General features: G+C 41.6%; 4 protein-coding genes across 9 annotated transcripts; 2 read left to right on the top strand and 2 right to left on the bottom strand.

The window, feature by feature from the left end:
* Window positions 3,856-8,680, top strand: LOC110432932 (COP9 signalosome complex subunit 7). 3 transcript variants are annotated; one of them, XM_021454186.1, is made up of 9 exons: window positions 3,856-4,241; window positions 4,384-4,459; window positions 5,054-5,142; window positions 5,750-5,839; window positions 6,043-6,087; window positions 6,179-6,249; window positions 7,276-7,408; window positions 7,659-7,747; window positions 8,178-8,680. In XM_021454186.1, the coding sequence occupies exons 1-9, from the start codon at window positions 4,074-4,076 to the stop codon at window positions 8,197-8,199; spliced, it is 783 nt and encodes a 260-aa protein (XP_021309861.1). In that variant the 5' UTR covers window positions 3,856-4,073; the 3' UTR covers window positions 8,200-8,680. The 3 variants fall into 3 exon arrangements, with proteins under 3 accessions (XP_021309861.1, XP_021309863.1, XP_021309862.1); XM_021454188.1 differs by having other exon boundaries at window positions 7,642-7,747; XM_021454187.1 differs by having other exon boundaries at window positions 7,639-7,747.
* LOC8077455 (vacuolar protein sorting-associated protein 32 homolog 1) lies at window positions 9,005-11,384 on the bottom strand. 2 transcript variants are annotated; one of them, XM_021454189.1, is made up of 3 exons: window positions 11,191-11,382; window positions 10,311-10,538; window positions 9,005-9,302 (listed from the first exon to the last, which is right to left on the bottom strand). In XM_021454189.1, the coding sequence occupies exons 1-2, from the start codon at window positions 11,251-11,253 to the stop codon at window positions 10,317-10,319; spliced, it is 285 nt and encodes a 94-aa protein (XP_021309864.1). In that variant the 5' UTR covers window positions 11,254-11,382; the 3' UTR covers window positions 9,005-9,302; window positions 10,311-10,316. The 2 variants fall into 2 exon arrangements, with proteins under 2 accessions (XP_021309864.1, XP_021309865.1); XM_021454190.1 differs by lacking the exon at window positions 9,005-9,302 and having other exon boundaries at window positions 9,849-10,538; window positions 11,191-11,384.
* LOC110433179 (ranBP2-type zinc finger protein At1g67325-like) lies at window positions 13,755-17,119 on the top strand. 3 transcript variants are annotated; one of them, XM_021454935.1, is made up of 8 exons: window positions 13,755-13,965; window positions 14,085-14,145; window positions 14,805-14,923; window positions 15,309-15,522; window positions 15,603-15,670; window positions 15,751-15,823; window positions 16,316-16,428; window positions 16,739-17,119. In XM_021454935.1, exons 1-8 carry the CDS (start codon window positions 13,951-13,953, stop codon window positions 16,895-16,897), a joined length of 822 nt encoding a protein of 273 aa, XP_021310610.1. In that variant the 5' UTR covers window positions 13,755-13,950; the 3' UTR covers window positions 16,898-17,119. The 3 variants fall into 3 exon arrangements, with proteins under 3 accessions (XP_021310610.1, XP_021310612.1, XP_021310609.1); XM_021454937.1 differs by having other exon boundaries at window positions 13,808-13,965; window positions 14,103-14,145; XM_021454934.1 differs by having other exon boundaries at window positions 13,808-14,022; window positions 14,103-14,145.
* Window positions 17,869-23,278, bottom strand: LOC8077454 (nucleobase-ascorbate transporter 11). Its single transcript, XM_002460671.2, has 10 exons — window positions 22,380-23,278; window positions 21,271-21,368; window positions 21,017-21,187; window positions 20,038-20,138; window positions 19,813-19,948; window positions 19,586-19,636; window positions 19,218-19,505; window positions 18,869-19,103; window positions 18,499-18,779; window positions 17,869-18,415 (listed from the first exon to the last, which is right to left on the bottom strand). The coding sequence occupies exons 1-10, from the start codon at window positions 23,182-23,184 to the stop codon at window positions 18,194-18,196; spliced, it is 2,388 nt and encodes a 795-aa protein (XP_002460716.1). The 5' UTR covers window positions 23,185-23,278; the 3' UTR covers window positions 17,869-18,193.

The raw sequence follows: 24,614 nt of genomic DNA, 5'->3' as shown, positions 1-24,614 counted from the left end.
GCATGACACTCTCATGAAACATGCATTGAAACTGACCTTATATATTATGTATATATCGGTATATAAGAAAGAAGAATTAATACTGTGTCCGTCACAATAAAGAATGGTTCGGATAAAGTACGGTTTAGTCCAAAATCCAAACAAGAAACAACAGTTCTAGTTCGGCGGCATCGCGGCAGCCAGCACCTATAGATCCGGCCAAACCCGGCGATAAAAAATACCAAAACCACTCGCTGAGTGCCGACGACACTATCAGTCTATCACGCGCTCCTCTCCTAAACGTCGCATTCCGGGCGTTGCGTCGCGTCCATGCGCCTATACTATACGTATGCAAGATTAAGAAAACACCGCCATCTACGATTAGCAATTAACAAGTTGGATGGATAAACTAACAGCATGATGATTGATTGAGAGGGTCCGGTTGATGGGACACCCACACCGGCACGCCACGGCGAGACCGATCGGGGCCTTTCCGGCTTGGGCTCGGCGTCGGGGCAGGGGCAACCCGAAGCGTGCCGGCTTTGGCCAGGGATCGGAGATCCCCGCAGCGGGGCCACGGCGACGGCGACGCGGCACCGGTGGCGTCGGTGGCACGTACGTCGTCGCGGCGCCCGCCTCCGCCTGCCCTGGCGCTCCATCGCGGCGTACGGGGTACCGCGTGACGGTGACGCGTACAGGGCCGCTCTGGCCCACTCATCCTGCCATGCGGGGCCGGGCCGCCAAAAGCGGGCCTCGAATCGGTGGGGTCTCTGTGTTTCGTGTCCTTTGTCCGAGACCGAGATACCGAGAGATCTCTGATTTGAGGCCTCGTTTATAGTTCACCTAAAATCCATCAAATTTTTTAGCACATACAGCATTAAATATAAATAAAAAATTATATATTTTATTTATAATTTGTGAGATGAATCTTTTAAATCTAATTAGTTTATTATTAAAGAGTAACTGTTAAATATAAAAAACTATAATAGCTAAATAAAAAAATTGAGAACTAAACCAGGCCTGAGACACGAGCGAGGACCTAATGTCTGGAACCAATGGGTTCGATTGATTTCGTTTGGCAGATGTGTTACCTCATGCTCAACTTTGAGATGTGTTACCTTGTGTTCTTGTTGAAACTCACAAAGATAGGATTGGACTCTGTGTTCGTTAAAAGATATGAGTCGATGTGCATACTTATGAGCATATATGGATAACATATAGTATTATCCAAAAAAGAAAAAAAAAAGAAGACCTTCCGAAAGCCCTGACCTTAATTGTCCATCTTAAAAGAAGACCTTCTAAAAGCCTTGACCTTAATTGTTCATCTTAATAAAATAGGTCCAGTGGCATTCGCAAGCAGAAAAGTTTCAATAGCCTATAGATAGTGGAATACGATCTACAGCTTTGATTCTACAACTATATTTCACTTGCTCTCCAATCACACAAGAAAAAAAAGGAAAAATATAGCACATATGCAGCACACTAGCATATACATATGCATACCCAACAACTGCAAGTCACATTATGCCTCGAACCAACATTAGGCATTCATTTGAAATCCTAAATCAATCTTATCCACACCCAAGCCATATTCTAAATATTATCAATCACAATCACACGACTTGGCGCATCTTCATATGTGGTTCTATTGTATTTCATCATATATGACTTCGTCATCATAAGAGATCATTCTATTTACAATATATGGCCATGTTTCTTTCTACCTTTAAACTTGGCTTGCTATTCTTCCTAATATCATTACTGCCGATAACTTTCTTCCTCACAATTCCAACTTGATCAATATGGATGCATAGTGCTTTTCAAGTTCTTGTCCATATAAGCAACCATTATTGAGACCATCCATGACCATCCATTGTATATTGAATCATTTGTCATTTGACCCTTGCTTGATATTTCTCCGCTTATGCATTCTTCACTCATTCGATCAATACCAAACAACTATCAACAATATCTCCCTTATCATGTAAAGCTAGCCACTTCCACAAAAATCATATTCATTTCTTTGTCTCTTGTTGCCTTAGCAAATACCTCTTCTTATTTTAACGTATGAGATTAGTTTGGTATGATCATTAGCAATAAGCAATAAAAAAAGTTCGAAGACCCGTCTCGTCAAACTCATTAGTCCTTTAATTGTCTTGTCATCCACCCACCAAAAATCCACTAAGAGGCATGGATGCACTTTCGACGATTTATGTATTCGTCTTAAATATGAATATCCAAATAAAAATCCAATAAACACAAAGAAAGAAAGAAAGAAAGAAATATCACGATTTATTTGTGCATAGAATTTAGGGGTCCGTTTAGTGAGGACCTAGTTTTTTTCATTAGAAAAATATAAATGTTTAAGATCCATATTTTCTCAAGAAACATTATAGACGATGAATCATAATCACTTTTTGCCCCGTTTAGCTGGTAGATTAGATTTTGATTTGTGTTTTACATAAAAATCATATCAATAAAAATATGCTTAAAAATTCAAAACTTTTTGTGGGAGAATAATAACTTAAATAAACATATTTTAACTTGTTGCACTTAAAAGGATAACTAGAACAAAAAAATATGACCATTGGTGTACATGAGAATCTAGAAACGGAATTTAGCGAAGCCAACCAAGAGCCATTTCCGTGGACGCGATAGAAACGTTCTAAGGGATAATCATTTCACAACCTACCTATTGACAATGTTTCTTTGGATTCCAATGTGAGAACTTATTCCACCAACCAGACAGTAACTTCCATCTTTGGGATATTTACTTGATTCAATTTCTTTTATTATCCATCTGAAGGGAAACTCTTACAATATAGACATCATTTCATTAAGAAATTAAGTAATTATTTCTAGTATAGTTTTATATTTACACACATCATTGATTTGTTTTATTTTATCAAGTACACAAGTTGAAGTTTCATCAAACAACATGGCAAGCGTGGAAAGCATCTCTCAAAAAAAAACATCTATATTTACATCTATACCTAATTTTAAAAGAAGAAAAATAACTTTGCCTATTTTTTATATGTTAGCCCATCCACCATAACTCATTGCCCCGCTCATGTCTTGTTGTGTGGTACAATAAGCTATGCCTTGCATTGCAACATACATATATATGCTAGCTAGTGATGGTAAAATATTTAATAACTTTTACCGATTAATACAATCACCCAATTCCACACGACCATGCAAGGTTTCGCATGTGCGGTATATTTGCTAATACTTTAGGCTCCATTTGGTTTACCTTGCTAAATTTTAGTCAGCTAAAATTATTTTAGCTATTCTTGGGTGACCAATGAGACTAAACTATTTTAGCTTCTTTATAGTTAGTGTGTTTGGAACTTTAGCTACTAAAGTGACTAAAGTTTAGTTGGCTAAAATTTAGTAAAAGGAACCAAACAGACTCAATATCAATCATATATCGAATAATTATTATTATTTTGTTATACAAAATGTATTTCTATAATACACCTATTTGACATACAAGCTGATATTATTTTATATAAATTTAATCAAATTTAGAGTAGTTTGATTTAGGCCTTGTTTAGTTCACCCAAAAAAACAAAAAGTTTTCAAGATTCCCCGTCACATCGAATCTTGCGGCACATGCATGAAGCATTAAATATAGACGAAAGCAAAAACTAATTACACAGTTTAGCTGGAAATCGCGAGACGAATCTTCTGATCCTAGTTAGTCTATAATTAGATAATATTTGTCACAAACAAACGAAAGTGCTACAGTACCGAAATCCAAAATATTTTCGGAACTAAACAATGCCTTAGACCAAATATAGAAAGACCAAGACACAATATTTTTAACAACAAAACAATTTTTATATAAACAGGTCGAGCTATAGAGCTAGCTTGGGTTACGCAACCAAACGCAGCACCGCACCGCACAAGCAGGCGCAGGCGTGGTAGAGGCCAAAACCCTCCAAACAAACTCGCGGTCCGCACCGTCGCCCCGAGAACACCATTAAGGACGGACGCGAGAGCGAAGGCCGAAAGCGAAACGCCCAAACCCCAGGAGGTCCCATCGGATCCTCCAAACCCTAACCCTAGCGCTCCCGACTCGCCGCGGGGAGATGGCGATGGACGCGGAGCGGCGGCAGGCGGAGCTGATCGCGCAGTTCTCCGCTCAGGCGGCGGCGCTGTCGTCCGCGCCGCAGCTCGCCGCGCTGGTGCTTGAGGCCACCTCCCACCCGGCCCTCTTCGCCTTCTCCGAGCTCCTCACCCTCCCGGCCCTCTCCAAGGTACGCACCCCGCCTTTCGGCGCCCTGATTTGTTACGCACCCCTGCCGGACTAGGGTTAGGGTATAATTATCCGTTTGTGTTCGCGTCGATTAGGTGGTGTGCGGCTCGATCTGACGCGGGTTTGTTTGTTTGTTGGCGCAGCTCGCTGGCACGCAGTACGCGTCGTCACTGGACTTGCTCCGGCTCTTCGCCTACGGCACCTTGAAGGACTACAAGAGTAAGATCGTGGATTGCGCCTTTGCAATTCTCGCATTGTTTGTCCTTTGCGGCTTTGCGTCTCGTGTATGCGTGTTGTTCTGTGGGTTTTTCCTTGTTGCGCTGTTTGGTCTGTCTGTTTTGACTACTCCCAGCAACAATACCTGTGGCTTTCAATCAATAAAAGCTGGACCATGGGCTTTCTTGTCTAAAAAATATGAGTATGAACTCGGAAATTTTACTCTGGATGAAGGCCATTGGGTGGGTGATGGAGCTCTGATGTTGAGACCACACATTTTAGAGAATGTTGCTGATGACTCAAATTTAAAATTCTGTTTCTAGTCAGCAAACTGAGAACACATCACATGCCACATTGTCATGCTAGCGAACAGCGGTTGCGCTATTAAGATGTTCACCTTTTTACCAACTACTATGAATGAGCATTTGACTGTTCATAAATAACAGTATGAATTATTTATGCTTGTTTGATCTACCATTGCTTCAGCGTGCATATTATTTAGTGGTTAATGTCCAAGTTTGGCTTACTTATTGGTACTTCTATATAGCAAGATATGCACATTGTTTTGTTCTCTAATGTATCTTCATGCAAGTGTAGGTAATTCTGGATCCCTTCCAGCATTGTTGCCTGACCAGGTCCGGAAGCTAAAGCAACTCAGTGTGCTAACTCTGGCAGAGTCAACTAAGGTGCAAATTCTGACAAAACCTATCCAATATTTTTAGCAATCATCATCTATAGCATGCCAATGACACAAGGCGGGGTGGATTTATAGTGACATTAGTGGGTGCAGGTGCACCCACACAATTGAAAAAACAGTGGTTATGGCTAATTTTTCACATATCTGCACCCTCACAGTAAAATTCTACACACCCTCAAGGCAAGCCGAACCCCCTCAAATTTGCTCTAGCTCTGCCAAGCTATGCTTATAAGCTTATTTCTTGCCATCACATGCAGGCATGTAAATGGTAGCTACCCATCTTGCATGTTTGTTGTACAGGTTTCTTAAATCCTCCTCTTTGTTCTTCTAGTGGTAAATATTTCTGCGTAGTAGCCTAGTAGGAACTAACTTTGAAGGGGAAAGTGTTATTTTCTTTGGTCAATTAGTTAACTAACGACTGAAAATCTGACCTTATTATGTGCGCCAAATCTATGAAATGCATGGACCTATATTATGCTTAGCTTAACATTGGGAGAAACATTCTTGTAGCAATATCTTTTACCTTCTACACCATGCTATATTTTTTTCCTGTAGAATTGTAATGTACTCCCTTGTTCACTCTAATCTTTCTTCAGATACTACCGTATGATCAGCTCATGCAAGAGTTGGACGTTTCCAACGTAAGAGAACTCGAAGATTTCCTAATCAATGAGTGCATGTACTCGGTGAGTTGTTACATCCTCTTTCGATTTATGCACTTAATCTTTGTATAAACCATCCTTGTGAGACTTGAAAATGTGTCATTTGAAAATCTATCATTTACCACTACTAGTAGTATTTTGATTATTTCCAGTGGTTTTACTATGGTCTCTAATACTTCTAGCGTTGCCATAGCATCATATCCATAATATTCTGCATGTTTATGTAGGGTATCGTTAGAGGCAAACTGGATCAGCTGAGAAGGTGCTTTGAGGTAAGATGCTTGCAGCTTGTATCTGTGGCATCATTTTCTATCTGTCTAATGATAAGTTTTTTTATAAAGAATTTCTCTTCATTCATTTTAGGTACAATTTGCAGCTGGAAGAGATCTTACACCTGATCAGCTAAACAACATGATAGAGACCTTGTCTGACTGGTGTGTATGCTTATTTAAGAAATCTTTCTACATCTAGTAAATGTGCATGCTTGTTTAATACAACTTCTCTACTTCCCAAAAAATGTGAATGCTTGTTTTTGTAATTGCCATTTAATTTTATTTCTCATGTACAACGTTAAGATGTCACATTGTGGTTTGCTTGCCATGGGACGGACAACCTTTTTTTCTGTTTTGTTTATCTTCTATTGATTGTTTGTGCTACTCTTCTTGGTGTCTTACAAGGTAGTGACCTATATTAGTCTTATGAGATACTCCATCCCAAATTGTAAGTCATTCCAAGAATTTTGGAGAGTCAAAGCATTTTCATGTTTGACCAAAATTATAGAGAGAAATACTAAGATTTATAACGTAAAGTGAGTATACTATGAAAATATAATTAAGAAAGAATCTAATGATACTTAGAAAAGTTTGACTCACCAAGATTCTTGGAATGACTTACAATTTGGGATGGAGGAAGTAATTTGTTTTGGTAGGACGATCATGATCATAGTCACAACTTACGAAGTTCTCGTGTCGAGGAACGTAGTACACTACTTGTGAGAGGTTTTTACACTACAGGATCAAAAATTACCCCGTGTACCCGGGTCGGGGTTCATGTTCCTGGGTTGAGGGTCGACACCTTCGACCCTGTTTTATGTGACTATGATCATGATGTGATGAAATAGTGTGCACCATATTGTTCCCTAAAATCTATGGTTTGTTTGAGTAACACTCTAATTTAAGGTATAATTGCTTTCTGTTTCTTAAGGTTTTGCCTTTCACCTGGATGTACTTTCATTGTTTCTTCTGTTGTTATGGTATTATTATTGTTAAACTGGAAATAGATAATATCAACTTAAGAAGATCATATGGTAGTGAATTCGGCATCCTTCGCTGATTATTTATTTCTGTAGCAATATGTCCATACGTTATGGTTACTCAATTCTTTATGTGCGCCATGAGGTGAAACTCAAAGAAAACAAAGTACATTTTTACAAGTTCTGATGAAAATGTAACATTGCTCAGGTTGGGAACATCAGATAGCCTGTTGCATCAAATTCAGGAGAAAATCAAGTGGGCTGATACAATGAGTGAGGTGAACAAGAAGCACCAGAAAGAATTTGAAGACAGAGTGGAAGAGGCCAAAAAATCAATCAAGGTGAGCTGGATTAAACTGAAGCATTTGTTATCCACTTTTTCTTGTTATTAGTAAGACTGAAGAAAAAAGGAATAATTTGCATCTTGTGATGAGTTATGCTCTGTTATCCTCATTTTCCTACTTCTACCTTACTGCCTTCTGTTTAGATTTATTATTTTTTTTAGTGTTCATATAATGGCAACTACTGTATTAAATAGTGTTGCCGAACCATGTTTCTTACTTGATGGCAGAAGTTGAACAATTTAAGCAGGCAGACATCGACTTACGGGGGCATGACGACTTTCTCTCTGAATCTGGAGGAATAATGGATTTTGAAGAGGACCGCGTCCGACCAAAAAGGTAATAAAATATAGGGCACTCTAGGTTGTGCGGTTTTGTATTGTCCTGCTAATCTTTAGCTTTTGTATGCATCTGTTTGGATATATTCTTATCTAATTGTACCGAAGGATAATGTTTTTAGCTAGAATTATAAACATATTAAAACATTAGCTACCCTCCATTCCTAATTTGTAATTCGTCCTGGCTTTTCAATATACATAACTTTTTACTATGTATCTAGACATAATTTATATCTAGGTGCATAGGAATAGCTATGTACCTAGAAAAGCCGGAATGACTAACAATTTGGAACAGATGGAGTAGTTTTTAGCTGCATTTGTAACTTCAAGCATAGAAGTTTAATGTTCTGTCCAAATGTTATCCTTTTACAGAATTATGTTCTATTGTGAAAACTATGGTGCTGTATTAATATGATGCACTGATATTGCAGGAGGCGACAACCACCGGCGTAGTTTCAATTAAGCTCTTACCAATTTCTCCCAGAATGGGAGCTGCTGATACCTTGATTGAGACATTTTGACGCCAGAGTTGAGGAAACTTTGTACATCTGTCATGCCATGCCTCCATTGTAGCGAGTCTGTTATTTTGCCTTCTGGTCAAACTGCTCGTTTGTGTCTTTGGTAGGGATGTACAAGGTCAAACATAAACGTTATGTTGCATTTATTTGGCAGTAAATGGCCCATGGCAGAGATAGCGCTGTTATGATTGTGGCACTGGTTTATTCTCAAGTTACATTTTGTGTGTTGAGGTGCTCGCAGGTTCGTTTCCATGGGCACTGCAGGTGCCCAATTGGCGATTGATGTGACGTGAATCTTCAGCGTTTTTATTTTTCAGATTTCAGATGATAGAGGCCCGCGACATTTTTTTTGGTGAAGCGTGACTTCAGAAATTTTGTATCAGACAACCGGATTCAAGTTCTTTCGATTGTGTCTAGTATTCCCTGTTATGTTTTGCTGAAATTTGGTTTATGCTGATGCTGAAAAGTGCTGTTTGCTGATTTATTGTGATAGAAAAACACTAAGTTCAAGCAAATCCATTACCAAAAAAAAGTACGACTTTTAAAAGGGCAGTCATGTTCCAAACTATTCCCCGCTTTCTGCAGTGTGCTTCAACCGATCCAGGTATCATGAACTTAGGTTTGAGCAGTGAACAATCCATTCAGCTCAATGTTTGTGGTTAGAAAGGGAAAAATTTTGTTATAACGGGGCGCAAAGCTAATGAAAATTCGATCCAAGGTTGAAAACATTCGCACAGATGTGATCACGCTGAACTGAAAGTTCAGGAAAAAAAAACAGAAGCTAAATGGCAGGAAAGAGACTGTTTACAGTGTAGTTTACCGAACGATAAGTCGATAACAAAAGGACAAGGCTATCTCTATGTTACAGGAAGAAACAGGAGCTAAATGGGAGGAAAGAGACTGTTTACAGTGTAATTTACTGAACGATAACAAAAGGACAAGGCTATGTCTATGTTACATGATTGATTCGAGGCTGGCTGACTTGCTGTTTTGGAGGTTAGCGTAGCTGCTCAGGAATACAAACTGCCATCATTTACTCTGCAAAAGAGAACCATCTTTTGGTGAATGACAATTGTACAAGATCACATAAGCAACAAATTGTTTTGTGTTCGATAGCCCATTTTGAAATGGATTTCAGATTATATGCATTTTCTTTCCAAAGTTTTATCTTTTTCGTCATGAGAAGAAAAGGCAAATCTGAATTCTGTGACGAAATGTTGGTTATGTACGTGTTGAAAAAAGAAATTAGGTTATGTACTTGCTCAAAATAGAAATTAGGACCAGGTGACATAGTAACTTCGGAGGGAGCATTAGAAACAGCAGCAGTGGAAAATCTGAAAGCGGAGGCAGCAATAGATAGATCCACTAAGGTGGATATTCACATATTGAGTGTTGTGCTTAGATAGAGATAGTGAAAACGTTCAGCTTCCTCTCCAATTATTATAGGCTATCGCCAAAACATGATTGAACTTATATTAATCAAGATTCATGGATTTACTCTGCTGCCCCAGAGCGCCTGCAAAGAGAGGAATACATGATCTCTATCTCAACTCAAGAAAAACCACCTTGTAACCCTTGTGTGAGTGCCAAAAAAATTTAAAACATCAAATGACTTGGTAATTGTTATTCAGTTGAATACAATGAGAATGTGGATGCAAAACAAGTATGGCTCACACTATATACACTGTACAACATGCTAGGAAATAAGTGTTGTCATGCCTAGGAAACAAGAAGTCTGGTCCAAAATGCAATATCTTATTCTTGTATTAAGGTCACACTAAGGCCTTGTTTGGATGTAGTCGGATTCGCATCAATCCACATGTGTTAGGGTGGGTTGGAGTGGAAATTGAACTAAATTCCACCCATATCCACTCCAACACATGTGGATTAAGGTGAATCCGACAACATCCAAACAAGGCCTAATGTTAAAGTGTGATGTGCTGTTTGGCAAAGAACACACCAATGGTTGACATCTCACAAGATTGCATATGTGAACAGAACAATGCAGTCAGTGTTCGATACATAGTTCCAGAGATGTGTTCTCACTTTGTGTTACTTGTTGCCCATGTGATCAGCGATCATTCTCTCCTTGGTATTAATGCGTAGCTGAACGCTTCCAACCTGGTTCATTTGACTCTCATAGTACTTTTTCCTCTTCAAGCATTGCATTGCCGCCTGTTTGTTTCCCGACTTTGTGAACTCCTTGGCCCGTTCCATCTCTTGAGAGATCTTCTTTTGCAACACCGCCTCTTTGGCCTTGAACACATCACGAGCCTGCAAAGCCAGCGTATATTGTAAGTGATCAGTTCAGCAGCGAGAAATGAAATACATGAATCAGATCAGATCACACTCCCTTAATTTAATTCAGTATTTCTCTTAGTTTTTTTTTGTTAGTTCAGAAGCGCAGCAAAATGAAATAGCCTTAAGTTCAGTGAGCACAAGTGCAAGACTACGCAGTGCAGGATGCAATTTGTTTTAATTAGAGAATGTAGAAGGGTGGGAAACAACATTTCAGAAGAAAACAAAAATGTTTGTAATGTTTTTCCTCAACATGGAGCTACCAAAACTTGCTCATTGATCCAGGTAACAGGAGGAAACCCCACCCCACATTGATCCACCAGCAGTTTATTTGACAAAAGAACAGATCAACAATCTGCTTATTATTATATCGTCCAAGTCCATCCAGGAAGTGAAACAAAACACCCAAGTCCCAGAATGAGACATCACACGAACTGCCCAGTCCTGTCTATCACTCTACCTCACAGTTTCCGTCCTTCATTCCCCTTGGTAAGATCGTACAGGAAATTAGTCCCATCCTTTACCCCAAGACTCGCGAATGGCAAAAGGGGGGAAAGGCCTCCTTTTCCTGCTGTGGTTCATTCGAAATCGACGGGGAAAAACAGATTTTTGGGGGTGAGAGGCCGACCTGCTTGAGCTGGTCGGAGGCGGAGCTCTCGTCGCGGCAGCCCCGGAGGATCCAGGCGAACATGCCCGCGGCGGCGTGTCCACACCACTTGTAGGGTCGGCGGCAGCGGCTACTGACAGGAGGAGGAGACAGGAGTGCGCCGCAGAGCAACGGCAACTGCCGGAGAGGAGAGAGAAAGGGGTAAAAATGGAAAGCCGAGACGCCGCGGAGACAAGTATAGACGGTGGGCCTTTGGGCTTCGGTAGCCATCGATCGGAGTGGGCCGCGACTTTTTGGCGCGGGGCTCGATCTGGCCTTTTCAACGTCCATTCGTTAGCGTTCTAACAGCAACATGCTATCCATGTTATCTAGCTTATTTTTATATTTTTAAAGTAAAAATTAAAGTCCAATAGATATGCTATCTGGTTTACTAAAATAGCAAGTTTGCTATTTCTAAATTTTCACTTGTCATATATAGCATGTCGTCCTCACTAGCTGTCCTATACAAAGGTTGTCGTGAAACTCTATGCTTTGAGTGAGTTTTTTATTTTACACAATGGCTAAATTTTGTAGTTTAGAATATAATTTTAACTAGTCTCTTGGAGATGCTCTAAGTGTGTTTAGTTTCCCTTTCATGCTAAAAAAAAATTCGATTTTTCATCCATACAAAATTTTTGGTAGCTATTTTCCATTTTGGTGAGACCAAAAAAACCGAAAAGACCTCAAAAGGTTCTAATAAAAGCAATAAATTCTATATTTTGAATGAAACTAAACATAACCCTAAAAGTTTTAGTATTTTGCATTTTATCATTTCAATGTAGTTGGTATTTTATATTTTGCATTGTATAGGGAACTAAATACACCCTTAATTTTATTAGCGAACATAATTCTCAAAAAGAAAAAAAATAGCGAAACTACGGTAAACGTTAGGTCTATCTGGCTAATAAACCCACAGTAAATTAACTCGTACTACATCCCCAGCAGGGTGTGATTGGATTCCAATTTCCAACTTGGCTAGCGCAATAAAATAAAATTCTAGAAAAGCACCATAACAGCAAGACGAGTATAGATAAGACTGCGTACATAACATACCTGCCTCAGCTGAGACGCGGCGGAGGCTAGCCCGGCTGCCGAGGAGGAGGACGCCGCCGCCGCAGACGGCTGCTGGCGATCTGGGCGCGGCACGACGACGGAGTCCGCCGTGAAGCCGCAGAGCCAGTGCGAGAACCAGGGGGACGACGACGGCCTCGAGCACGCGGCGCCGGAGGTGGAAACAACCATGGTGGATGACTACTGGATGGTGGTGCTACGTTGGCTACTAGCTAGGCACGTATAGTATGCGTAAATGCGTGCACAGATGCCGCCGCCTTATATATTAGCTTCGCCGCGCGCGTTGGAGTGCTGGGGTACTATAAGTCGAGTCGGAATCGGGAACGCCTAAGGGCGGCATTTGAGTGCACGGGTGATCGTGTTCGTCCACCGCCTTTAGCCATATGATGCTCTTTTGCATTGCGGTCTTGATTACCGCAGAATATCTTACTTGAGATCTTCCATCGAGAAAATTTCCTTCTTTTGCACTCTTAGGTTCGTTTGGTTCTCTTTGCTAAATTTTAACCGGCTAAAATTATTTTAATTATTTTTTAGTGACTAGTGTTTGTTTGATTCCTCTTACTAAATTTTAGCCAACTAAATTTTAGTCACTTTAGTAACTAAACTTCCAAACATTAACTAAAAGGGAGCTAAAATAGTTTAGTCTCATTAGTGTCACCTAAGAGTAGCTAAAATAATTTTAGTTCGCTAAAATTTAGCAAGGGGAACCAAACAAGGTCCAGATCCTGTTTGGTTTCCCTTGTTGAATTTTAGCTACTCTTGGACGACTAATATGACTAAACTATTTTAGCTCCTTTTAGTCAGTGTGTTTAGAAGTGTAGCTACTAAAATGACTAAAGTTTAGTTGGATAAAATTTAGCAAGGGAACCAAACAGAGCTTTATTTTAGCTCCTTTTTAGTCAGTCTATTTGAAAGTTTTACTAAGGTGACTAAAGTTTAATTGATTAAAATTTAACAAGAATAACCAACACAAATACATTGGTGTATCTTAATTCAAAATGACTTCCCCCAACTCCATCTTCTTATTAACAAAAAGATTAAGTCCCGTTGACATCACCACCTTGAATGCCATGCACGGACATGTCTCCCTAGACTCAGCCACAAATCAATTCTTTTTTAAGAATCAAGCATGGGAATTTTTATCCTTTCCTTTGACAAGGTACAAAGAAAAATAGGCCCTTCATCGTTCTCTATGTATATACACACGCGCACGTTGAAGGACCTTGTTCCAATTGCTCCTAAACAATCTGAACCATTGAATTTTTAAAATTTAAAATCAATTAACAAAAGGTAAAAAAAGATAAGTACACGGGAAATCTGTATTTTTTTCTCACACGGACGGGACTTCAAATTTTTATTAATCGCTATCGAATCCAACGCGTGGCAAATGGACACTACAGATTCCATGGCCCATGGGTTCACCCGTTTGGACTAACCCATTAACAGAGGGCCCAGGGCTACTGTAGGCCCACTCGCAGTCGCAGCTCGGTGCTCGAACACAACACAGCTCGGCCACCGCACTGCGGCGCGTAGCCAGCGCAGCGAATCCAATCCCATCCTCATGATAAATAAATAAAGAATAATTTTACGAGCCCTCCTTCTCTCTCGATTTCTCGCGCAGCGGTCCTTCCCCTTCTCTCGCCGCCGCCGCCGTGTTCCGTCCCGTCGCCGATGGCTTCCGCCAAGGTACCTTTTTCCATTGTCTACGGTTCAAATCCATTATGGCGCCGGCCTCGGCCTAGGGTTTGGTTTCTGACGCTCTTTTTTTTTTTCTCGTTTGTTTGTGATTTATTTGTTTGGGTAAGTTCGGTGCTGTCGCGCAGGTGGAGAACCGAGGCGCGCTGTCGAAAAGGTCGCGCAACGACGGTGAGGCACTTTCCCACTCTGATCTGTTTTTCGCTCGCTTGTTAGGCGCTTGTTAGGCCGGAGTTAGGGTTTAGTCGAGTTGCAAACTGGAGATCTTCTCGGGCAGAATTTGTTCGGTTTTTTTTGTTTGGGAATTAGGGATTGACCAATCGCAAGGACAGCTGAGCCATATTGAGAGACACGAGCGCCTCTAATATATGCATTTTTGTTTGGGAGTGGGTCGTGGTGCCTCACCATTTTAGTCTATCCGATACATGGAGTCCTCAAGGAGAACAATATCATACTACCATGCCTTTTATCTAATTTTGTTCTGATTAGTGCCTTGTGGATTACAATCGTGGTTAATCTTATGCCTGTGTAAAGTAGTTGCGGGATTTGAGAGTCCGCCACCTGAAGACAGAAGAATGAGTCTGTAAAGCCATGTAATACAATAAAATGTAGCTTGCTGTGGTTGCTTTCTGTGCGCAAGAGTTCATGCATGTGTTTATTGATAGTCAATTTCATGGTTTACTTAGCATTGCTGGGAGAACTCCCTGGGTTAAATGTATTATACTCTCTTCTTTTCCCAGCCCTTCCCATTCCTTTTGGAAAGGGAACTAATTACAATGTCTTGTTTTACTTGAGTCTTGTTGGTTAAGAGAAGGTTCTACTATTTTCAGTGTCTGTAAGGGAGGGGGACTGGAATTGTCCTCAGTGTGGTAATGTCAACTTCAGTTTTAGAAATGTTTGCAACCGTGGAGCCTGTGGTGCACCCCGTCCATCACCGAGTCCAAGTCCTGTAAGTTGTCATAGATTTTCTTCCTAAGTAATGTCATTAATGATCTTTAGTGTAGTGTCAAGTGGAACATATGTTAAACACTGGAGGTCTGGAGCTTTGTTTGGTTGTTCCCCCATCCTTTTTCATCCTGGGAGATTACGTGCACATATATTTTATATTCATTCACAGTTTCTAGAGATTTTCTAGTATATATTTATGTTATATGAGCACTTGCTACCATCTGCTAGTCAAGAAGTTATGATGAATACTTATGACACTGATTGCTTAAAATTTGATGTGTTTCGTGGTAGCCATATGAAAGGGAATAGGTTTATGCATCATGTCTGGGTTATCAATTATTCAACTGTTTGAGATGTCTTTTTATTAACTTCTGTTTGTTTTACAGAGAATGATGCCAGCACCTCCTCCTGGTGGATATGACCGGTCACCTCTATTTTACGGAGGAGGTGGTGGTGCCCCACCTCCAATTCCTCTTGGATCTGGTAGCTATGGTGCTCCATATCCGCACCTTGGGATGCGATATGGTTATGGTCCACCAGTAGGAGCTCCTGGTTCATATGGCCTTTTCTCGTCATATGGTCAACCTGGGCCAATGAGTGGTCTGTGTTTCTTCCACACTTGATAATTGCAGTTATTCAACATATAATTTATTGACCTTTTTTTTTGGTAATTGTTGCAGGTATGGGATATGGCCCAGGACCTGAGCTAGGCCGATATAGCTATGGCTTTAGAGGTTCTCCAATGCCGGTTTGTCTTCAGTAAAACCATAAACGTCTATTCGCCTTTTTATTGGGGGGAGTTGTGATCATGTTTAATGTCTTAAATAGGTTTCTAGCCCATGGTCTGGTGGAGCATTAGCTGAAAACAATGACAATATTGCTTCACGAAAGCGCCGTGGAGGTAAGTGATAATCTCCTTTTCACATCATTATACTTTTGATTGCATGTATTTTGTTTCTCCAGACTCATTGTAATTTAATGGCATTCATCAATTAGTGATTTGCTATGTTCGGCCCTGATGTATTACAATTATTTTGATGAACTCATCGTATGATAATGTTAAGTTTTATGTCTTTTCTATCTTTGGGTTAGTTCAGTCTAGAACTGGCAGCATTTATTGGCATATTTATAGATCATATGATTATACCTACATTGTCAGCTAATGAGAGTGGATAATAGTTTAACAGTTTGGTGAAACTGAAACATATTATCCTTCAAGCCTCAGTTCAGTACACAGGGCCACTATGTTGAGAATTGTATGAAGTAAATAAAGTTGACCAGCCTGTTCTTTTGCGGTGGAACCATGTTTATCATAACTCTTTCATATTTAGTTGTTGTAGTTCACTTCTTCCTTTTCTGATTTCTCAGCTGTTATGAAAATTCTTATCTGTAGGCCCTGATGGACTTTCTGAGGGTGACTGGACCTGCCCCAAATGTGACAACATTAACTTTTCCTTCAGAACCACTTGCAACATGAAGAAATGTGGAGCCCCGAGGCCAACTTCTGTAAGCATGATTACCCCTTTCTTGGACTGCTGTCAATACAACAATACTACTTATTTTGTGAACAACAGATCTTTTAATGTCTTCATATTGTAAGATGGTTCTCTCTGTTTCCTTTTTTGTATTTTCATATATGGCACAGTATAAATGAAGTGCATATAAATCTTAATGGACAGTTTTTTCGGATTAAATGATGATGGCTACCTGTCTTAACCATTGTGCAATTAGCAAGACGTTTTTTAAAAAATAGTGTATGCAAATTGGTTCCTTTTGAAATTTTATTTTGGTGTCATCAACTGCTCCACTCTCGTAGGGAGGTAACACGAGCTCATCTCGCAAGGACAATAACAATAAGGAAGCCCCTGAAGGAAGCTGGACCTGCCCAGAGTGCAACAACCTGAACTACCCGTTCCGCACCGTGTGCAACAGGAAAGGATGCTCGTACAGCAAGCCAGCCCCGACGAATAACTGAACCCAACCTTGCGCACAGCGCACCATATTGTTGAGAGCCATCGTCGAACTATTGTTGTACCCGTAGATTGTATCCTAGTCGTGTGTAATCTTTAAACTGCACAAAAATGTTTGTGCCTGGAGACGAGAGATTCTATTCGTTATGTTATGTTTAATTTACTTGTTAATTTGTTATACATTTTAAATGCTGAAAACAAGTAAATAGCATTGTACTTATAAACTACTCCCTTCTTTCCTATTTTTCTTAGGCCTTGTTTAGTTCACCCCGAAATTCAAAAACATTTTAAGATTTCTCGTCACATCAAATCTCGTGGCGCATGCATAAAACACTAAATATAGAAGAAAACAAAAACTAATTGCACAGTTTGTCTGTAATTTACGAGACGAATCTTTTGAGCCCAGTTGATTTATAATTGGATAATATTTATCATAAACAAACGAAAATACTACAGTACTAAAATCAGAACTAAACAAGACCTTATCCGAAAAACAGTATGGGAAGCCCCAGATGTTAGGATTTTATTAAACCAAGAGATGTTGTACAGCAAAAATAGAACATAAAACAGCAAGCATTCAGAGGGCTAATTTGGAAATTCAAGACTTTTTGGGACCCCTGTTTTTTTTTTTCAGGGTGGAAAACCTGAGGAAATATTTTGAATAATTATTTAGTTCTTAATGGAGGGGCTTTCTATTTCAGGTGTGCCTCCATTGCTTCTAAATTAGCTCTGATTGTACAAGACGCAATTGCAGAGCTCCCTACTTTCTAAATTATAAAGCGTTTTACCTTTTCTAAATGCATTGCTTTTATTATGTATCTATATTATAAAGCTATGTATCTAGAAAAGCCAAAATATCTAGTATTATGCGTGCAATTGACATCAATCCAAAACGTCTAGTATTATGCATAGCAATTGACGTCATGCTGCGGCTCTCCAGACACCAATCTACTGATGATATGTATCCACCCTCAAATCATGGCAAGGTGTTCTGAAACTCTTAAAAGCGTCAACACAGTGACTGGTCATTTCAACGTAGCATTTCCACAAACTTTACATAGCATAGCTCGTAGAACGTATCCTCTAACATGACCATAACTTTACACAGGCTTATCCTAACCTAACCACGAAAACAGGGCCTCGAAGCTAACAGCAGCAAGAGAGGCCCCTAACTATGTAGCATCTGTATGTATATATATATATATATATATATATATATATATATATTCTCATATAGTAAATCCTACAGTAGCAGGTACCAATGGAATAAATAGAATCTTCACAGCCACTCCTCAGAGCCTTTATATGCCAATACACTTTGCCCACTTGAACCAGCATGAAATCTTTTCCGGCAATCGGTAGGGTTCCAATGTCGCAGGATCCACCTCAAGGGATTTGGGATCTGTCCAAATGTACACACCACGCTCCTGTCTGCTGCCTGGCACCGTGTTGTCAAGGATCAACGCGACAAAGAGAGCCACCACAACGTTGATGGATAGGAGCGCATTCACTGCATAATTCAGCTGCAGTACATTTTAGACTGTTAGTAATTTGATTGATGGAAAGATATTCTAGCTGCACAGCTGTAGTTTGAGAGAGAGCTCACCCCACTGCTGGCTGTGCGAACTGGTCCACTTGACGCAGCTGCATATGGAAGAAGATAGCTTGGCAAGATAAGGTTGGAGCTGGGTTCATACTGCTGAAAGTATGCAGGGATTGACAAGGAAATGAATAGTGTAAATCCAACTATTATCATGTTCCTGGAGCTTGCTGCTTGGGTGTAACGCAATGTGGACAAGCCCAGTGCAATAATTAGCGCCCAGGTGAAACACAGAACAGAGGCGGCCAAGGCAAGAGGTATAGAGGCTAGGAGAGCTCCGATTTTACCTACATCCAAGGAATTCAAGCTTTAGGAAGTCTGCACTTCATAAATAAATAATGAGATATAATTGCAATATAGAAGTGTCACATCATACCAAAGAAGGAGAAGATGACTAACACAGCTGCCCCAAGCTGCAAAGCCCTCCTGCTGCCCATTTTGGTTGTTTCAAGGGTGTGTATATTCTCTGTTAATGTTGTCGAACCTGTACCTGTACCCCACACTCCAGCAATAAAAGTTGAAATGCCTTCAAGCCCAATTCCTCTGCTGACAACTCCCCGTGTTGGTGGACTTAAATTTACCAGCAGCGATGCAGCATGGTACGATGAAAGCTGCATATGCACCAACATGTCAATGCATGCTAGCCATCAAGCATCCAAACTTCCAAAGCAATTTTTTTTTACAGTTGCTGATGATTGTCTGTTCTGCTGATAGAAACTACTCACCGAATCAACTGAAGCAACCAGTGAAACTATTATCATGATGATACCCGTCTTAAAATGAAATGTTGGAGGGCCCCATTGGAATGGATAGGGAACCCTCACCCAGGCAGCAGTTTTCCATGCAGTAGAAACATCAGTACGACACCGTCTCATGGTTTCTAAATGCCTTCTGCATGAATCCAATAATATGTTTGAACTGGGTATATTTGAGGTGCAGCCTTTGAAGTTATATGCTCCACCAGCAGTTAGGAAGAATGCATATGCCCATACAATTGCAACACTGAGGGGCACCTGCCAATACATCCCAGTGCAGTTAGCACACAACCAACTACCCGCACAAAGGGTGTAAAGGGATAGGATTAGAAAAGTACCGCATAGACAAGGAAGATATGGTTGCCAAACAGGGATATTTTTCTCATGTACTGAAATGGATAAGTACATTAATCAGTAAGATATGGAGCAATACAAGTCAAAGGGGAAAAAAACATGCCCAACCATAATTAAAATACAAACAGGTATTAAGAAAGCGCAGGCAAGGAAACAAAATGGTAAGATATGATTAAGTTTTGTTCATCAAAAGAAAGCTGCAAGGATATACCAGAGTGCACAGAAGAACCAACAGAATGAGAGGCAAGCTGATTTCTACACAGCTACCAGCCTGAGGGAATCCATAACTAAAAAATGCCAAACCCACTGCAGCAATAGTTGGTGCCACCACTACTGGATTTATTAACCTGTAAATCCATAGTTAGGCATTAAACATATTCCATTTCTGTGAGGTGTATTCTAGATTGTAGAGTTAAGCATGTGTATCTTGACATACCTCAGAAACAGTGACATAAGACCAGTGTATCCTAATATTATCTGGAATACTGAACCAACAAGTATAGCCCCCTGTAGCTCCCTCATTATGTGCTTGAATTTCTGCATATCATATAAAACATATTTAAATTAATGAGGCCCATTTATATAAAAAGAAAACTGAAAAGCTTTCCCACAGCCTACAAAGCTAAATCTTGACGATAGGTTTGACCTAGTGATGAATGTGCATAGTTCAGTGCAAGCACAGGCCATTCCACAGCATAACCTCTTATATACTATGAAGGAAATATCAACGTGAATTGGATCAACATCAACACATTGTTACATGAATATCCTGGCTGCTGTGTAGGTCAGTAGGGAGTAAAGATGGAAAAGGTGCACAAAGCATGAACACTAAACTGCTGCCCTACTGTGAGAGACAATGGTTCATGGGTATTTGGTGGTATGGATACATATGAGGTGAGTGTCACCCTGACAATAGATAAGGACAGACAAATTTAGCTGCCAATTGACTCAGTTCACGGGTACAAAAAAGCTTGGAACAAGTGTCAAAATTTACTAATTTATCTCACAGCACATATACTTTGTGACAGAGCTCTTTTGTCCACTTATTTCAGAGATACCATGTCAATTTTCATAGTTTATAAGCAAAATTACTATAAACTTCTAAGGCCAGACACCAAAACATCTTAAGTTCCATTTTTTTAAGGCCCACTGTCTGCACTCTGCACCATTATCTGAACACCTGGTACACGATAAGAAGAGATTGCCCCAGAAATCCTCCTAGCAATTTAGCTCTGATGGATCTTCCCTTTCCAAACAGCCCCCAATTTGGATCCTAAACACACTGGCTTTATCCAAAAATTAGTTGAGCTTGACACACTACATGATGTCACCCCATTTGAATGTCTCAGAAATCCCAGATGATGCAGGACAAAAAGTGCAGGTAAAGTAAATGGGGCTCTAGGATTGAATCATACATTGTCACTAAGATTTCTGAACTCCTCAGAGTTCGCAATTACCAACGCCGGAGCCAAATATACAAAGGAGCTTCCTTGAATCAATGGAAGCCGAGAACCCAAAAAAGTATGTAGTATTGTAGTAAGACCAGAGACTAATAACATGGTGGAGATGACTGTTGCAGTATCCTCCTGCCACATTAAATGAATTTATTATATGAAGGTGGTTTTCAAGGTAAATAAGTGCAATTAAGAAAGGAAGGAAAGCTTCATACATCAGAACCACCCATTGTAGGTACCAGTATCAAAGGAACAAAGACAAGTGAACCAGCTATTGACAGGTAATGTTGTATGCCATAAAATATGAGGGGCGCTGCAATTGGAAAAAGGAAATTATGTCAATAGCTATCATAGCAGTTATAATTGAATTGACAAAAATTTATCAAACAGTGAAAGAATCACAAATATGGATCGCTATTTTCCCTTAGTTGAAAAATTATGGAAGCCTTTCTAATATGTTTCCTTCATAAAAGGGATCCTTACAACATGGAATGAATTCTCTCAACCACTACATTAAGAAAAAACAAATGACCTAACACATGCTACTCCTACAAAGGTGTGATGGTCTATTTCATCCTTTGCCAAATAAAGTGATGCGAAGTTATCAGCAAACCTAAGATGTGTTTTTAAATCCTAGACCCTGATTATTTCCTACTTCAATCAGGAGGGGATGAGATGACAGCTAAAAGGACTCCACACCTCCAGCCTAAGTTCTTTTATTGCCTACTAGTAGGACTCAAAAGATGGCAGATTATGCTATGGGAATATGAGATATAAATCCTGTTAATATCTCTATGATAACACCAGGATGGGAGATTGTTTACTAGACTTTTAATGTGGCAATGCATCCATGATGCAATCTAAAAGATAAAGAATGGATACGTTATGCATAGCCAAACAGCAGAATGTACATCTAAAATTACTGATTTCCCAAGTTTTTTATACTAAAAAGATGTTTTTTTAATCTATTATTGCTTTAAGAAATGACCAGTTTAGTCAATTCACATATCAGATCTCGTTCCATTTTCAGCCCATTTTTCATTACTCACTATCGAAAACTGGCGACATTGACAATTATTGACCAAAACTGACTTCGACTAGTAGCAAATAATTAGACACGAACTGAAGTATAAGTATGATGACTAATTGACTATCACTATCACTATCAGGAGGCCTATTAATTATTACTCCTAGAACATCACTATCTTCAAGGCTCGACCAACAAAACATCATCTGCGCAAAATGCAGGTTGAAGTTCGCCATTATGTTAGTATACATCTGAACGGAATAGGAGGCAACCCAAGGTTGAGAGCCGTGAACTCACCCCACCCGGGGTTCTCGGTTACACCGCACCGGAGTCCTCCCGGCGCCTCGTACAGCGGGGCCGTCTCGGCCGCGGCAGCGTCCGCAGCCCCCTCATCCTCGTTGGCCCACTGTTCCTGGTAGTACGCAGCCAGCTCGGCGTCCCTCTCCTCCTCCTCCTTCTTCCTCCTCGCCTCGGCCTCCTCCGCCTTCCGCTTCGCCTCCGCCTCCTCGGCCTTCTTCCTCGAATCCGCGTCCGCGACCGCGACCGCTGCGTTCCCGTTCCGGCCCGCATTGGCCGGCGCCTGGTCCCTCTCGACGCCGCCGTTCCTCCTCCTGGCGTCCGGCTCCGCCGACCTCGGCACCGCCTCCTCGCGGCCGAAGCCCGGCGGGATCTCGAGCTCGCCGCGGAGGTCGATGCGTCGGCGCGGGCGCCCGCCCCGGACGCCGCGTCCGCGGCCAGGCGCCGGCCCGCGCTCCAGGTCCAGCGGCGGCGCGGGATCGAGGTCGTCCTCGGTGTCCGGGCCGGGGTCCCGCTCCGGCGGCGGTCGCGGCGGGCGGCGCGAGGCGGCCGGGGGAGGCGGCGGCGGCGGGGGCTGCGCCGCGGCGGAGGAGGCGAAGGAGGAGTTGGACTCCCCCGAGAAGAAGGCCGAGGGGTGGAACCCCGTGCGGCGCGCCCAGGAGCGCAGCTCCCGCGGGTTGTGGTCGCGGTTGTTGCCCATGAACGGCGGCACCCTGTCGTCGTCGCCGCCTCCTCCTGCATCACCGGCCCCCGCGCCGCCTGCGCCTGCGCCGCCGCGGCCCGTGGTCCGCCGCGAGCTCGGCATCGCCGCCGCGCTGCGCGCTCGAGGGAGCTGAGCGGAGTGGAGTGGTGTGGAAGCGACGCCGAGCCAAGGCAGCTAGCAACCCGTACAACGAGTGAGTGTGAGGAGAGAGTGTGAGAGGTACCACGTCGCTTTTACAAAGCGGCGGCAGCAGCCGTTGGGGGGCGAAAGGTAAAGGCGAACGTTGGACCTGTCACGGACATGTGGGCCCTCACCGGTACGGCATACGCTAGGCCCAGCGGCAGGGAGTGGTGGCAGTTGGTGCGGCGTGTGCCTGGTTTTTATTATTCCGGGTGGGTGTGGGTGCGGGGCGTGGGGTGTCGCGTCGCGTCGTGGCAATTGTAGCTTGGATGGCGGTGAACGGAACGTTGCGTTTGCGGAGATTTCCAAGCAGCATAGATTAACCGAAACTGTGAAAACTAATCAGGACTAATCACTGGGACGAGATTAATTAATAGAGTTAGGTTCACTAATCACTTTTCCTAGGGCTGGTTAATCAAGTTTATCGGAGGACAGAGACAAAGGGCCCAACCAAGAACCAACACCTGCTGCGAACCAGGTGTCAGGTGGACTGATCTGATCTCAGCGGCGGGTGGAGTGGTGAGAGTGATTTTTTTTTTTCTTTCCGACGAAGCGTCACCAGTCAGTGACGGCTGTCATCAGCCACCGATCAGCGCGGCTGCGGATGCCGATGCGGCGGCGGCCATGTGGTCGCTGTCTGCACGTACGCGGAGCTGCGTCACCAGCCTGTCGGTTGGGTTGGGCGAGGGCGACGGATATCGTCGTTGCACTTGCACCGTAGACCGTACGCGTATACGTATCTGCTCAACTCAAGCAACTACAGCCTGTTTGGTATGGTAGGTGTGTAACTGTGTACACATTGAGATATACGTAACCGTTGGTGGGATGATAGTAGGTTGTTAAAAGTGTGTGGTGCTTACTGTTTTAGCAGTTAAGGCCCTAAGGCTCCGTTTGGTTGCCTCCGTTAAAGTTTATTGTCCTTCATATCGAATGTTTGAATATATGTATGGAGTACTAAATATAAACTATTTACGAAACTAAAAACATAGCTAGATAGTAATTTGTGAGACGAATCTTTTAAGCCTAATTAGTCCAAGATTGAACATTAATTATCAAATAAAACAAAAATATTACAATGTCTGTTAAACTTTAACAACTTAAACTCAAACCAAACACCAGGCCATGAGGCCTAGCATCAACCAATACTAGTATTTGTAGTTTGCACGCACCAAAGCATACAATGATACAAGTATATGTAGGCTTGGTGGTTGTCTAACACTCGCTGCTAAATTATAGGGCGTTTTGTCTCTTTCCAAAACTTCTAATAATTTAGGACGAAGGAAATATGTAAGAAACAAATTAGTTGATAGAGATGTATGTAATTTTTTTAATGTTTGTATGGATGGAGCATG

This window comes from Sorghum bicolor, chromosome 2 (genome assembly GCF_000003195.3).
Source record: "Sorghum bicolor cultivar BTx623 chromosome 2, Sorghum_bicolor_NCBIv3, whole genome shotgun sequence".
In the NCBI taxonomy this organism is placed as follows: domain Eukaryota; kingdom Viridiplantae; phylum Streptophyta; class Magnoliopsida; order Poales; family Poaceae; genus Sorghum; species Sorghum bicolor.
This window is presented reverse-complemented; position numbering and strand designations above follow the sequence as displayed.

What these genes read in the sequence shown, in the direction of transcription:
- LOC110432932 (XM_021454186.1), top strand. Translation starts at nt 4,074, where the DNA reads ATGGCGATGGACGCGGAGCGGCGGCAGGCGGAGCTGATCGCGCAGTTC. An exon ending in TCAATGAGTGCATGTACTCG is followed by an intron (nt 5,840 to 6,042) that starts GTGAGTTGTTAC and finishes ATGTTTATGTAG; the next exon opens with GGTATCGTTAGAGGCAAACT. An exon ending in GACCGCGTCCGACCAAAAAG is followed by an intron (nt 7,748 to 8,177) that starts GTAATAAAATAT and finishes CTGATATTGCAG; the next exon opens with GAGGCGACAACCACCGGCGT.
- LOC8077455 (XM_021454190.1), bottom strand. Translation starts at nt 11,253, where the DNA reads ATGTTCGCCTGGATCCTCCGGGGCTGCCGCGACGAGAGCTCCGCCTCC. An exon ending in CCTCCGACCAGCTCAAGCAG is followed by an intron (nt 10,539 to 11,190) that starts GTCGGCCTCTCA and finishes CTGGCTTTGCAG; the next exon opens with GCTCGTGATGTGTTCAAGGC.
- LOC110433179 (XM_021454934.1), top strand. Translation starts at nt 13,951, where the DNA reads ATGGCTTCCGCCAAGGTACCTTTTTCCATTGTCTACGGTTCAAATCCA. An exon ending in GAAAAGGTCGCGCAACGACG is followed by an intron (nt 14,146 to 14,804) that starts GTGAGGCACTTT and finishes TACTATTTTCAG; the next exon opens with TGTCTGTAAGGGAGGGGGAC. An exon ending in CATCACCGAGTCCAAGTCCT is followed by an intron (nt 14,924 to 15,308) that starts GTAAGTTGTCAT and finishes TTTGTTTTACAG; the next exon opens with AGAATGATGCCAGCACCTCC.
- LOC8077454 (XM_002460671.2), bottom strand. Translation starts at nt 23,184, where the DNA reads ATGCCGAGCTCGCGGCGGACCACGGGCCGCGGCGGCGCAGGCGCAGGC. An exon ending in TCAGAAATCTTAGTGACAAT is followed by an intron (nt 20,139 to 21,016) that starts GTATGATTCAAT and finishes TATGATATGCAG; the next exon opens with AAATTCAAGCACATAATGAG. An exon ending in TGGTTGCTTCAGTTGATTCG is followed by an intron (nt 19,104 to 19,217) that starts GTGAGTAGTTTC and finishes GTGCATATGCAG; the next exon opens with CTTTCATCGTACCATGCTGC.